At 35.0% G+C, this 15,710-nt stretch overlaps 1 protein-coding gene across 4 annotated transcripts in view; it reads right to left on the bottom strand.

Moving 5' to 3' along the window:
• Positions 1-1,093: 1,093 nt before the first annotated feature.
• Positions 1,094-15,710, bottom strand: part of G3BP2 (G3BP stress granule assembly factor 2) — a 78,435-nt gene continuing 63,818 nt past the window's right edge. For 3 of the 4 annotated variants that reach the window (XM_019467341.2, XM_019467333.2, XM_019467348.2), the window contains exons 4-12: positions 15,071-15,244; positions 13,868-13,958; positions 12,846-12,948; positions 12,108-12,288; positions 11,031-11,129; positions 6,571-6,673; positions 5,238-5,366; positions 4,570-4,688; positions 1,094-4,085 (exon numbers count right to left, since the gene is read on the bottom strand). In XM_019467341.2, the coding sequence (XP_019322886.1) occupies positions 3,813-4,085; positions 4,570-4,688; positions 5,238-5,366; positions 6,571-6,673; positions 11,031-11,129; positions 12,108-12,288; positions 12,846-12,948; positions 13,868-13,958; positions 15,071-15,244 (1,272 nt within the window). In that variant the 3' untranslated portion in view covers positions 1,094-3,812. The remainder of the gene's footprint in view (positions 4,086-4,569; positions 4,689-5,237; positions 5,367-6,570; positions 6,674-11,030; positions 11,130-12,107; positions 12,289-12,845; positions 12,949-13,867; positions 13,959-15,070; positions 15,245-15,710) is intronic. The other variant, XM_019467351.2, reaches the window with a different exon arrangement.

Here is a 15,710-nt window from a genome sequence, read left to right as displayed (position 1 = left end):
TCATTTATCCAGTAATTTTAAAATAATTTAGAACTCTGGCATCAAATTAACCAAGGATCTACTTCTAAATAATAGTCTTATGGAGCACAGAGAGAAAAAAAAAAAGGGTCTTATTCTTCTAGTTAAAATATAACGAGTCAGTTGTCCTAATTTAAAGGAAAAATATGAACATCCATCCACTAAGTTTTCTTTCACTTGCCACAGACTATATCATCATATCATAACTGAAATGAAGCATCTTGTGTGGCTAAAATGTTCAAATATTTTCTTCCAATAAATCTTCTGGACCAAATGATAATTTTTTGCCTGAAATGTGGTTGTTTTCAATACAGCGTGGCATATATTTTTATCCCTTCTAAAAAATGTTTTTCCCCAGCTATAAAGTTAGATGAGTTATTACATTATAATTAAAATTTATAAAATCTTAAGTCTTACTTCCTTGAGAGTACTGAAATAATGACTTCGCTCCAGTACAAACTTGTGAAGACTGACTGAAGGAATCTTCATAAACAGTATCAGGAAAAATTCATTTATAACCATCCCTTTTAACAAAAGAAAAGTCTCAAGTTCTAAAATTACATATGCATTAGGACCTCATTTTTGATTTGAAATGTATACTTGTAAATATGACTAAAATAATTACTTTCCCTTTAATATTCTTCTAGAGCTTGACAAATTTGTTCCAATTTCTGACTTGGGTCTGTCCCTAACTTCAGATAACCTCAATCTTCCCATCCCTCTTTTCCTTTCCTTCTGAAATAGGAGGTAGCAATCCTTTGGAAAACTCAAGTTTTGGTTTTTCTTTATATAAATGTTTAGTAAGTAGTCTGCTTTAGATCGTTCTCACCTTCACTGAATTTAACTTAAATTAATAATTTAATATTCTTTAATTGTACACCAGTTAGCTAAGAGAAATGGGACAGATCTCTAACCATGTTCAAGTCTTACAATGAAATGTTTTACTTTTTTATGCATCAAATTTCACAAACAAGCAGCAGTTGGTTTTAGAACAATTCCTTGGCTGTTTGAAATGCAATAGGGAGAAAATACTTTGGAACACAACTCTACAGATTAAATTAGGGACATAGATAAATGCTGCAGACATCAGTAGTTTATTGTTTGTTTAGTCCAAACACATTCAAAATGGAAACTCAAAGAATACTTTTCCACCTGAAACAATTAAACTAGATTCTACTAGCATATAATGCTTAACACATTACAGCAATAAAGATGGTAATCCATTGTCTTCTATACCTACTAAAGCCAAGATGGTAAAGCCAATTTGGTTGCAATAGTGTCATAAGGATAGAATATTACCATCAAAACAAAACAAAACAAAAACAAAAACAAAAAAAAATAAATCAAAAACAAAAACCAGCAAATAACAGTAATGGTCAATGAATATTTTTACTCTGGTTCACTGAAAAGGGGACAAAATGTTAAAAGTCCACAGTACTGCAGGTGAACAATCACCATGTAAACTTCTCCATGTGATGTTTTAATGTTTTTTTTTTTTTTTTTCATGGTATGTAAAGACTGAAGCTGAATGGCTCTTTACTCTAATTTTCTATTACACTTAACATTTGTCATTGCTTTTGGTGCCAGAAAACAGTTTTCATGGGTGGCAGGGCAATATCCTAGATTGGAAATTACATACATATTTAAAAAGGGAAGGAAAAAGAAATAAAAGAATAGAGGGGAAATATGTTATAAAAAAAAAAAACCCGAAAACACTGACAATAAACCACTTACTTAAAAGTAGTTTGAATAAAGGCTTCAAAACTCAAAAGTAATTTTCTGGTAAGAACTTCAAGTACTATACATCAGAAAGTGTAAAAGTGTTCAAACAGGAAAAAAATCTTTAAGCACCCCCCCCAATGGAAACTATGAGAAATCTGTGTCCCCCAAATATATGCAATAGTGCAAGACTTTTCCCCAAACATGGAAGACCTCTTTCAAGGGGGAAAAATGGAGAGATTTCACTTATATTGCCCAGTACATGAAAAACAAAATATGTGCATCATTTGCTAGTTTACTAAATAGCAAACAGTTCCACAATCCAGAACCAGTTTGCTACTATGTCAAGTGCATTTTTTGTTTGTTTTTACTAAGAATGGAGAAGTCTTCCATGCTAACAAGCAGCTTTAAGTGGTCACACTTAATTTACCTCACTCCTAGCCTGAAACATCAGGAACTGTAATGTACCAAATGCTCCAAGCATAAAATTGGATATCCTTTGCCATAACTTGCGGTTTACTGGAACTTGCTATAAAGACAGACAATAATCCAGCAGCTACAAACTTTGCTCACAGAATTGTTTAGAGATTCATGTAAAAATAAAAGATGTCGTCCCAGACTTAAATTCAGAGCCACTCGGGTGCTGACATCAGTTCAAGAATTGTGCAAAATGAATGACAGTTCCCTGCCCCCCAAATAGAAAATGCAAACACTTAGGAGCTGCTGTTCTCTTCTCTGAAAATTGCAGTATCCTCACTTCAGGTTTACTTGCCATTTATGGAATCTGACTGCTTTTAAAATGTCATAAAAAATGTACATCAAATTGATTGACTTTTCCAAGCATCTCTCAAGTGATACGCTTCAACGTTCACATTCATGCTAAGAGAAAAGTCAACAAGAGACTTACTCAAATGACTGACTTCCTCCTTCCCTCTCCCTCCCAAACACACACAAGACTCCCTCCCACAGAGAACACAAAGTTGTTAACTGAAGAACAAGGTAAATAATATGCTAGTCAATTTTACTGATTTTAAAGATACTGCAATTTTTATACACTTCAATGATTTTTCAACATTTTGCAGCTGTTTGGCTTTGCAGCACAGCAATTCATACACTATACTGTACAAAATTACCAGCAAGACTGGAATGATGTATTAATAGAAGGCACCATCATGCTTATTACATTACCAGAGAACAAAAATACAGTAAAGACAATTTTCACTGTACACAGCTTAAAGAAAGGAGAAAGGGGAGGAGGAGGAGTGTGTTCAGCAGCCAGCCATCCCTGTACTGAAGAGGGGCAGGTAGAAAAATCTTAGATATGGAGCTACTAAATCTGGTCTAATATTCAAGACCATAGCATTTAAAGTTCTGATTTCTGTTATTTAGTTCATAACTAAATGATTTCCTTCTGGAATATACTTGTAGTCTTGTTAAGGTTTATGTGTACACACGCTGGTCACAGCAAGCAGATAAAATGCCCTCATCATTTCACAAACTATTCTCTACTGGAAAAAGAGATGAAAGGTTTTTTCCCCTGTTGCCTCCTGTTGCAGATGTCAATGTTAATGAGTTCAGAGTACCCATTAGTGCATTTTGATGAGTGCATAACAAGTTTCTGTTGGGTTGTATTTTTGGGGGGGAGCCAAGAAAAAAGGCAAGATTCTCCAATTGCACAAATTGCACTATTTGTGTTTCCAACATTAACAGGCAGAAACAGTAACACTTAAACAAAATGTGCAGCAGAGGATTTTTTTTTTTTTTTTTTGACTCAAAGGACCTGAATTCAGTTGGGCATGTCCTTATAAGTTCATTTTGTTGTAGACAGTTTAAGATACGGTCATTTCTCAGTCCTTAATTCTCCAACTCTAGATTTATAAATTAACAATGTGAATCCTGTTGTGAAATTGGGGAAATAATGTCCACCTCAATTTAACTGATAACCAAAAGATGCTTTTCACATCAAAGAAATGATCAAAAAGGCTGTGTCACATTCCAAAGCCAAAAAAAAATTAACAAGAATGCAAACACGATGAATAATGTACCACTGCCAAGACTTTGCCAACAGTGGAGCTTCAGCGACGCTGTCCTGTGAAGCGGCCTTCCATTTGCCCAGTTCCTCTTCCAGAGCCAAGTTTCTGTGCCATGCCACCTCTTGGAGGAGGTCCTCTTCCATCCCGGTCACGCATCATTCCACCGCCCACTATTCCACGTGGACCGCCAGGACCTCGATCATTGCGCCTAATATCCCTGCGATCATCGCCACCACCTCTGGTTTCTCGCTCTCTTGCAGCTCTTGTTTTTTTCTCTTCCACATTTAAACGTACTTCCCCTCGAAACATAATTGGCTTTAAAAGGAGAGAAAATCATTTACATGGGCAGGTTAGAAAACAATACAAATGTATTCCCTTACTTACAGAAGTAAAAAAACCTAGGGGCACCTGGGTGGTCCAGTCGGTTAAGCCTCTGACTTTTGATCCTGGATCAGGTCATGATCTCACTGTCCAGGAGTTCGAGCACCGCATTGGGCTCTGCGCTGATAGCGCTGAGCCTGCTTGGGATTCTCTGTCTCCCTCACTCTTTGCCCCTCCCCTGCTCACACGCATATGCACTCTCTCTCAAAATAAACTTCAAAAAATAAATTAAATGATCCACATCTCAGACTTTAAAGCCACTAACAAATCTTTATTCTTTACATTAATACCATTTCTAATAAACTACTTTTAGCTTTACCATTAAGAAAAGATGTTCTATGGTTTTAAAATGCACCAAGTTAATGTTACATACAATAGGAATAATAAAGTTTTGAACTATGTACGTCCTTTCACTTACTTTTGCAATTAAGATTCTCTGAACTGGTTCAGAGTCATCAAAAACCACAAAACCAAAGTTTGGAAGCTTGCCCCCAACACCCTTGGTATTGATGCGAAGTTCCACAACGTTTCCAAAACCTGTGAAGATATATATTACACCAAGGGGATTAAACATTTTAATAGAATACTTTGTAGCTTTAAGTGTTGAGGAGAAATAACCTGAATCTACTTGAACCATTTCAAATAAGGTGCAAGCTGCTACACCCAGTGACAACTGAAGTACATTCACTCATACACATAAAGATGCTAACAACTAGTCTGACCGCTTGTTACATTACCCTTCTGAATTGGTCCTTTCAAAAGGAAAGTTACCTGCATAGCTTCACAAAGACAAGGACATTTTCTATTTCTGACTTATATTTGCCAAAAGAACCCTATCCCCAAATTTAAGAGCTGAATCAGCTCTTTCTTCTAACCTCTATCACTAGGCCAGTCAACACTCAGTAGTCACAGGGAAACATCTAATATAACCTTCTACTCACTTCTGATCAATTAAAGTGATTGGTACCTAGAGATACACACAGTATATAGAGAGATAAGTTTTTTTTTTTAAAGTTTGAATTATATTATGAAAAAAGCTCTATTCCCCCCTGCTCAATTTTACAATAAAGCAAATAAACTACTCACTCATGAAGAACTCTTTCAGTTCATTTTCATCAATATCATGTGGCAAGTTACCAACAAAAAGTTGATGACTGTCTGGATAGCGAATTATTCTACGGTTGTCAGATTCATTCTGTTCAATATCTCCTCTGCCTGAGAAAAGGAATAGGACAGACATTAAAGTTTATAATATATAACAACCAGTTCAAAGCAATGAATGTATAAAAGATACTCCTGTTTTAGTTTAATAAGATAGTGAGCTCCTTGAACAGAGGTGGAAGTGCCTATTATTAGTAGGTTAGTTAGAAAACAACATGACACTAAGTATAAAGTGAGGGTATTGACTAGATTGCTAAAATTCCTTCTTCTAGATCTACTGGTCTGATTATATGAAAGTCCAACATTAGTACAAGTATTCCTCCTTAACCAAATTCTTGCCATCATCCAAGAACCAAACAAATTTCAGATAGTGAGATATATTTGTTCTAAGTATTTGTTTAGCATTTTGAAATTTACAAATTAATCTTTGGTTGTATAAAATTATAGCCAAATGAGTAAACTTAATACTAACAATATCTCATTTAAATAGGCTATATACATTTTAACGTGCTCAAATTTATACAAAAAATTTTTATTTGATCCTCTCAATAACACAAAACACAATGAGGCATATAAGAAAGGCATCACACAAGAAAAATTTGTGTAGTAACTAAATGGCATAAGAGAAGCTCATAATTTAAGGCTCTCACCCAAGATCATAAGCTCAAGCAATAGCAAAACTAGGACAAACCCCAGTTCCCATGACTTCTGGTTTATTAACGGATCACTTTATTTTACTTTTGTGGGAAAAATTACATAGGCTATTGACGGATATGATCTCCCACCTCCTCCCAAAAGCAATCTAAACATACTTAAAGAATTCAAATAGAGGTGCTACGTATATTAGCTAACAATGGAAACAAGTCAAAAATCATGGCAACTTACTTAATACCTAAGACAATCAAAATAAGAAGAATCGGGGTGTGCTTATTGTTTATCTGTGAAGAGATAAGAGTGCTAAGTAAGAGAGTAGGTTATTGGCAGCTCGGTTTTGAATTCTTAGAACCAGTGACAATAACCAAATAAAATCTGTCTCAAAATTTTTACACTTTCAAAATACATGTCTCCATCACATGTCAACTACTCCTCCCCTGAAAGTCAGTTGTTCTACCCCAGCCTGTACCTTTAGCAAGTTAAATCTTTTGAGAAATTTGGTATTAAAAGGAACTGCATATAAAACACATTATAGTTCTTTAAGTTCAATCTTTTCCAACTTTCCAAGTGCTAAATGCTGAAGGCCACAGAGGGGCTGACTCACCTGGTCTTGGTCCTCTAGGAGGGAAACCGGGTCGTTCTCGAGGTCGTTGTTCACGCACCCGAGGTGGCTGAGACTGAACTTCTGGTTTAGCTTCAACTCTTGGCTAAAATACAAGGAAAAAAATACATTATAAATAAACTCATTCCACAGGGGATAAAACAACTAAAGCAACTACCAGCAAGTCATCAGCAGACATAATGGTCATTTTAAGCTCAGAATAGTTTTAACACAGTGTCCTATGTATGTGAGGAATAAGTTTTTACAAAGATATTCTGTACCAATCTAGGACTGTAGGGTAGGTTTGTTTTCCCATTCAAGGATACAGAACTCAAAATAAGCTGCTTTTACAACCACGTTTTTTTCAATAACTTTACATCCACATTGAGACAGCATTAAAGGTACTGCTACAAAAATCACAAAAATGCAAGATGAGCCACTCCATGTAAATGCATATGCAAAATAAAAAATCAACTTTATTCTAGACAAAATTATGACACACACTTTCTAATTATCTAGTTTGCTGCCCCTCAAATGTTACCAGTGCTTAGCCAATGTTCTAAACTCCACCCACAAACCTTAAAAGTATTTAGATAGTTCAAATTATACAGTTTAGCTTATTCTAAGCAACTAAAAACACTACCTATAAGTTAAAATTAAATAAACAAGACAGAAACATGTGTAAAGCACCTCAGAATCAAGGAGTCCTTCAGCACCCTACTGTTCTTCCATATAGGAAAGGAATGCAAGACCCCAACAATTTTCTTTAACTGCACCCGTGGGAGGGGAGGCTCAGGCAGGGAGTAACAGAACTTTTCAAGTTGCCTTCCAAAAATTTCTGCCAACTGCCAAAAATTACACACATATAATTAAAATAACTATTTTAAAACAAAGGAACATCTGCTATTACCTTTTCCTTAATACAGTGACATTTTCAGTATTCCCAAACTCTTCAGGCCATCCACTGCCCAAATATTTATGGTCCAAGGAAGAGATAAAACATATGCACCTTCAAAGAGTGCCGAAAACACTCAGCAGGATATGAAGAAAATGTCCTCCAAGTCAGAAAACTAGTGATTTCAGTCATGTCTTTATGACTGATCATCTCTGAGGACCCCAGTCCAGCCAGTGTCTCAAATTCTTTCATCATCTATATAACTGATTACTATTATAACTTGCAAGGTCAAATTCTAATACAGAAAGTTATAAAGAGTTACGCTTCTTTCAAAAGTGACGATTTACTGTAAATGACTTCACCCTCTGTAATCAAAAGGTACAACAGTAGTTTTTAACAGATGTGTGTATCTCTTCCCAAACTTTTTTTCCATGAAGACTTCCCATTTCCCTCAAGATGAAGTTGCTCTCCCCAGGGCACCTAAGTGGTTCAGTCGGTTAAGCATCCGACTTGATTTTGGCTCAGGTCATAGCATGGTTTGTGAGTTCAAACCCCATGCTGGGCTCTGTGCTGCTTGAGAATTATCTGTCTCCCTCTCCCCTTCCCAGGCTTGTACTCCCTTTCTCAAAAATAATAACGTTAATTAAAAAAAAAAAAAAAAAAAAAAAGATGAAGTTGCTTCCCATGTTCTAGGATTTTGCTATTTTAAAAATAATTTCAACACTCTTCAGTTTTCTCAATTATTTACATTTATTTATTCCTATAAGGACTGTATCCTAATTCATTTCTACATCACCCAAAACCAAGCACAGCGATGTTAGGCACAGATGTTCAGTAACTATTGCTTCATTTAGAATTAAATTACATTTTTAGTTTTTCAACATGTAGGAGAATGTTCTATGTCTGACAAGGGGACCTATGTTATAGCCCTGAAACCACTGTGATCTGTATTTGCAGTTTAACACTATATGGTAATTTGACCCAAAATGTGATGCCTGAAAAAGGCAGTTATGTAAAGTTTCACTAAAGGGGGCCTAAAAGTGCCAACAATTAAAGAACAGATAAACTCGAACAAAGTTTGATGAAGCTAGTATCCTTGGGAAATTAATAAAAATAGCAAATGTACCTTTCAATTTAAAATTCTCAGAAAAACCTGACTCACTGAATGCAAATGTTATCAAAGAACTTAAGAGGTGCTCTCACTGACCTGATTTACATTCTTTTCCAAATTAATTACCAAAAACAAAAATAACTACACATACCAAAATAGACAAGTTCTTCATTATCCTTTAAGGATTTAAAATTAAAAACAAATTTAAATAATTTACAACATCTTTTCAATAATTCATAGTGACTCAGCAACGTGTCAGTAGATGTTTGATGATGCCAGTGTGAAAAAATATGTAAACCAGTATTCCTTTCAACAATTCATATATGTCAACTAAGCCAGCTGTGAATTCATAATTATTCAGGCTCAATTTCATGATTAAAACGATTTACTCCGAATGAGATAAAATGGCTAACATACCACATACTATACTTTAGAGCCTTAAAATTAATTCCATATAACCAGAATGTGTGCTCAGGTGACAAATCTCACAAATGAAAGTCAAACAGAATATGAAATAAAAATGGAACCATCAAATCAACAACAGCAGGTAAAACCACTACTAAGTCCTTCAACTGAACATAAGCTAGTTAGATAAAGTTAGATAAACTAGTGAATTTCTAGACAAAGCCTTTTTACCATGAAATTAACTTACCTACTTCTAAATTAATTCCTACCAATACTCTACAATTAGATTTAATTCTTTTTATTAAACTGTGTTAAAAGTGATAAGGAAATGGATACTACACCAAAGTAATAAAATAAAATTGAAGGATTTATTAAATCTAGTGGAAAAATCATGAATCCATTCTAAATATAGCCTAAAAAGAGCAGAAAATTATTTTAAATAGAAGTTTAAATTATACCTGTTTAAAAATGTGTTAATAAGGGGATGGGTTGGAAAATACCATCTAGTCTCCTACAACTAAAAAAAAAAAAATTTTTTCCCCCTGGCCAAAAAGCTAGGATCTCATGTAATGTAATTCAGACATGCCTTAAATACAATACTCTTCTTTGATGAAAATGGAGATACATTCCCCTCCAATGGGCTAAAGAAACCTACAGGTTTACATGAGTCACAAAGGGACTCTGGTGTCCAACTACATAAATTCAAAGTCCAGCCCTATGCTATTTATACAGCTGTCTGACCTTAGGCTGAGGTACTCTGGGCCTCAATTTACTCATCTGTGAAACAGGAATAGTAACAGTAAGCACCCTTACAGGGTGACTGAGGATTAGGTAAGAATGAATATAAAGTGCTTTGCACAATGCCTGGCACAAACTGAAGACATAATAAGCATCAGCTGTTTTATTTCTTAACTGGAAGTTTAAAATAAATGTAGCCAACACTCAGAAGATGAAGTAACTATCCAAAGGATTTCAAATGCAAATCTGATAAGAAATCAAGAATTTCAAAAGAAAATTCAGAAGTCACTCATCAGGTCTTCAGATGGGTTGAAAAGCACAACCAACACCTGACAAATTAGTTTTCTTCAGTAAGACACAATTCTGGTTTGTAATCTGCCATTATCCAACATTTCCTGAATATGTTAACTGGAAAAAAAAACCAGGTACCTTGAAGCCACGTGCTCTATTATGTAGCTGACTGTGTGTACCAACACCATAAAGGCTGTCTTAGGATTACTAGCTACTTTTTTCAAACCTCAAAGTTTCACTGTTTACAGCAAATAAGAGGTTAATGTACACTAACCGTTTTAAATGTAATTTTCTAGTGGAATGAAGTCTGATGCAAAATGTAGGAAAAAGAATAGAATACCCATTATCTGTACTATAGAATTAACTAAATTCTAATTTAGTTTAAACTGTACCTAATAAACACACCAGGTAGCCAGTGTCTTATTTTCAGTGTTCTGAAAGCTCTGAAATGGGTAAGATGACAAACAGATGAAAAGCAGAATACTGGAATGATCAGTTAAGTGAACACTACAGTCATAAGTTGGTACAGGCTTCAATTAAATGGAGTGAACCACTTACAGACTGAGAGTTTAGGCAGCATAGTTTTTAAAGTTTTCTATTTTTTTAAAACAGTGATTTTTTTTTATAATGCCATACTACTTTGTGCCTTTCCAGATTTCTTCCCTAAAACATTTTCACTAAATAAGATTTAAAACTTTAAAAGGAACATTTTTGTTATTTTAAGAAGCCTTTTAAATGACTCTATCTATCTATCTATCTATCTATCTATCTATCTATCTATCTATCTATCTATATTGGTAAAACCAACTTAGTGTGTATTTCACACCCAAACCCCAAATACTACCTATGCAGATGATGAATGGAGATTTGGCATTTATTTAAAGTGGGTGCACTGACATTTAATACAGTATTTTTGTATATTTAATCCATAATTTCTGATCGACTCATTTAAAGAAGTATAAAAGAGATAAGCAATTGGCAATGTAACAAGGATACAATCCAATGTGTTCACAGATCGGTTACCTGTGAGACTGGTGCTTTAACATGGGGTGGAATTCCAGAGGAAGAAACAGTACCACTAGGAGGCAGGTTTTTACTGGTCACTGAAGCCCAGGAGAAAGCCTGCAGGAAATGCAACAAACCTAGACTACTAATCATGGAAAACCACCAACATTCCTATAGGGAAACTTCCAAATATATACTTTCTTTTCATTTCTAAACTATTGTTCTATATTGGAGGACTCCTCAAAAGAAAGGCACACACACACATGCCAGTCTATGTGCCAGCTTTCAAAATCTCATTATGCAAGATTATCTGTTTTGTCTGAACTACTACATAAATCCACAAGCACGTTCCTATATGCTCTAAGGAGATGAGCAATGGCAAACAAAACCACTAACTACACATACTAGAAAAATAAGAACCTAATAGAACCAATTCCTTCCCCTTTTGGGGAAAGATAAGGTGTGATGGTGTTGAGGGGAAGGATAGGAAAGAAGAGAGTACTCACTGAAAACTTTAACAGACATTCACAAATTGAACAAGGAATCTCCTCCTCTCACTACCCAAATATACTTTAACCTTCTACTTTACAGAAAGATAAAAGATGTTTTAGGTAGGCTTAAATGATACACTATGGGTGTCACTCATCTTTCCAAGATCATTTAATTGGTGGTGTAAGGAAATTGCTCCCATTTAAACCGGAAATAACAGGTACCTCTTCTTTTAATAGGCCAACTTGTTTAAGTTGGGAAATTGCATGACTCCAGTTGCATTCGTGCATAGAGGATTTCTACAGAATGAAGAGCAACTCTCAGTTATATACATGGACTCAAATAATCTCATGTAAGAGACTAAACACTGCACACAGACAAGGATTAATTGTAAGTTTCGCTCTTAGGGATATTTTGAGGGGGGGGGGTGGAATACAAAGAAATTTCCTCAGGATTACAAAAAACCCCACAGCTTTCATATACATAAAAAAAGCATGGTTTACTATATTAAACAATTTAACATAATAGAACAAAGGTCATGCTTCATTAATGTCACCAAATATAAAAGTGTGATGTCACAGGCCTAAAGAGCTTCTTTGATCTAACCTTTGGTGGTTCCTGTGGCAGAGAAACAGGTTCAGCAGGAGGAGGAGAAGTAGACTTCTCCTCCAATTCTTCTAAGTTCTTCTCCTCCACTTGTGGCTTTAGTTCTTCAGTCTTTGTTTCCGATTCTGGCTCAGGTTCAGGTTCATGAGAGGACTCTTCCAAAGGTTCCTCTATGCCATTACTATAATCAAATAGTTTATTCATTTTTCAGTATGAAGGAAACAATCGGTTTGACTAAAATAAAATGTAGTATTTCTCTAATCTAATGTGCTTAACTAGTAATAAACTGTTTTGAAACAAAAATCCAGTAAGAACTAGAAGGTAGAAGGGAAGGCAGAAGAGAATGACAGTCTTGCACAGCATTTCTTTGATCCTGCTATTTTCAAATGGGAATACTAAATTACTAAAAATGTTTACTTCAATACTAACTATAAATAAACCCTATATTTATAAAAATAAAATGCTCTCTGTGTTGTCCCAAGTATTCTACATCATCAGTAAGTAATCACTGCTTTGGGCAAAACCATGTTCAATTTTCTATATAAATAAAACAATTTTTCCAAACTTCTTGCATATATATATATATATACTATATACTATATATATATGGTACTAAAATCCTGGCTTGACAGGTAGCTTTATCAAGAATTTACTTCTAACAGTAAGTCTAGAACAAAAACCACATTACAACTACATCATAATTTAGACCAAATTTGGCCATGCAAACACTATTCTTACGCCACAGGATGAGCTTCATAGTAACCACTATCAGCATTTTCTTGCACAGGTTCTGGGGATGGTTGCCTTTCTTCTTGTTCCTCTTCTACCTCATCTTCTGATTCTGACAATATATAATACACATCTCTTTTTTAAGAGGCTCAACAAACAATTTTATATACATATTTTTAGTGTTTAAGGAAGTGATATAATGGTTTCAAAAATTGGCCTATTCCTTACTAAGGCATTCAATTGCAGTATTCCCTGTTCTCTTAAAAACCGAAGAGCAAGCAAGATGAAATTTGGTATACATTCTATTTTAAAAAAAGATCTAGGGGCAGGCACCTGGGTGGCTCAATCAGTTAAGTGTCTGACTCTTGATTTCAGCTCAGGTTGTGATCTCACGGCTTCTGAGATCTAGCTCCACACTGGGCTCTGCGATGACAGTGTGAAGCCTACTTGGGATTCTCTCTCTCCCTCTCTCTCTGCCCCAACCCCCGCCATGCTCACTCTCTCTCAAAATAAATAAACATTAAAAAAATAAAATTAATTTTAAAAGATTAGTAAGAAAACGAAAGGTAGAAATAAATGACATTAAAGCCTTAACTGTTTGTTTCCTTTGTCACAGCTAATCAATAGTACAATAATGATAAGAAAAGGAAACAAACCGATACATATAAATGAAGGATCAAAAAAAGAATTGGGATAGCCAAAAAACTGACAGCAAACAAAGACACACTAAGTGGAAAAAAGCAACCTTTGAACCATCGTAACTGCATTTTTATAAAAGAAAGTATTGCTAAGGATAGGATCCAGCAAAATTCTGTAACAGGCACCAAACTCTTGTTTATAGAGAATAAGACTGAATTTTTTTTCACTTTCTATGTCTCATTTTTATATAATGAACATCTATTTCTTTTTAACAAAAAGGAGAAAGGGGGGTTTTGACTCAGTTACAATAGAGGCAAACTTCTGTAAGTTCTGCACTTTTCATGTCCTTGAAGAGCACTGATAGAATCTTTCTATCTTGAAAGTAACCTCACCTTCATCGAGCTCTGGTTCAGAATCACCAAATACTTCATCTTCATAACGAAACATATCATTGTGAACATAAAACTTATTTGGAACAGATCCCTACAGGAAAACAAAATTCAAATATTCCATTAAATACCAATATATTTGGCACTGCATAAAAAGAACAAATTGCAGGGGCGCCTGGGTGGCTCAGTCAGTTAAGCATCCAACTTCAGCTCAGGTCACGATCTCACAGTTCGTGAGTTCGAGCCCTGCATCGGGCTGTGTGCTGACAGCTCAGAGCCTGGAGCCTGCTTCCAATTCTGTGTCTCCCTCTCTCTCTGCCCCCTGCCCTGCTCACACTCTGTCTCTGTCTCTCAAAAAGTGAATAAACATAAAAAAAAAAAAATTAAATAAAAATTACGTGGCATATGTGTTATCTATTTTAACACTACATAATTTTAAAAAAACTATAGAAATATAATATAGACTCAATGTGATTTTCCAAAATTGAACATGCTGTATTAAGTACACTTATAAAAGACCAAATATTGGAACTCAAGAAATGGCTACTCAATAGAAGAGAACTAGGACTAATTAACAAATGAAACTTTTCCATTTTAACATAACTTCTTAAAACAAGATACTTTTTGTATTATGTATATAATCTTAGTAACCTATTTATACATTTGTGTCAGCATGACTTTTACTTCTAAATAGGCAAAGTGAAAACAATCAAAAAATAAATAGCAAAGTGTATACACACCCACAAAAGCTCAAATTATAGCTAACCCTAAACAACACAAGTTTGAACTGCACTCCAACTTACACATGACTTTTTGATAAACACAGTAATGTACTGTAAATGTATTTTCTCTCATGTAATACCATTTTCTTTTCTCTAGCGTACTTTATTATAAGACTACAGTATAGAATACATATAACATACAAAATATATGTTAATCAACTGTTTATACTATCAGTAAGGCTTCTGGTCAATGACAGGCTATTAGTAGAGTTTTTGAAAAGTCAAAAGTTATGTGTCGATTTTCAGCTGCATGAAACGTTGGTGCCCCTAACCCTGGCATTGCCCATGTTTATCAATGGGTCCAATACCAAGCTCTCCAATTTAGCTACATGCCTATCTAAATCTGTAAGAAACTCGGAACACTTCAAGCAACTAATAACAATCAAAATCATACAAATGAAAATTGAGTGAAATGAAAACTTACCTCAGGAGCCAGAACAAAGGTCTGCATAAACTTCCGCTCTGGCTGTCCACTGTTAGATAGCAAACCCATCACCTGGACAACTACTCCATCACTCAAAGTTGCATGAGCATCCACATGACGAATTTTAGTATGACATTCACTGAAGTTCAGAGATAATACTTTGTGGTGTATATCCTTTAATAGGAGAAAAGACATACAAACTCTTATGATACTGCATTACTTAATACCACAGACTTTCACTGATTTCCTCACAACTCTAGAATATTAACTACCTAATCTTTCTGCCTCATACTTAATACTGCAGACATTCACTGATTTCCTCAGTCAGAACTCTAGAATATTAACTACTTAATCCTTCTGCCTCATTTGAATCCATTCCACCATGACACGCATTACTGCCAGACTGATGCTCCTAAACCACCATTTTCAACAAGTCACAGCTCTCTAGAAGAGATCCCTATGGCTGCCTCCTATTAAGCAGTATTAACAAGTTTTATATAGCTGTCTCCCACTGTTCTGTATTAAGTCTTTAGTCATGCACACAAACTATGTTAACTATTCCTTGACTTCAAAACTGGTTTTACTTTACTGTGTGTTTTCTGGTGCCATTTCTTCTACCTTCAATTTCCTGTTGTCTGGT

Source organism: Panthera pardus, unplaced genomic scaffold (assembly GCF_024362965.1).
Source record: "Panthera pardus isolate Hobbes unplaced genomic scaffold, ASM2436296v1 HiC_scaffold_13, whole genome shotgun sequence".
Taxonomy (NCBI): Eukaryota; Metazoa; Chordata; class Mammalia; order Carnivora; family Felidae; genus Panthera; species Panthera pardus.
This window is presented reverse-complemented; position numbering and strand designations above follow the sequence as displayed.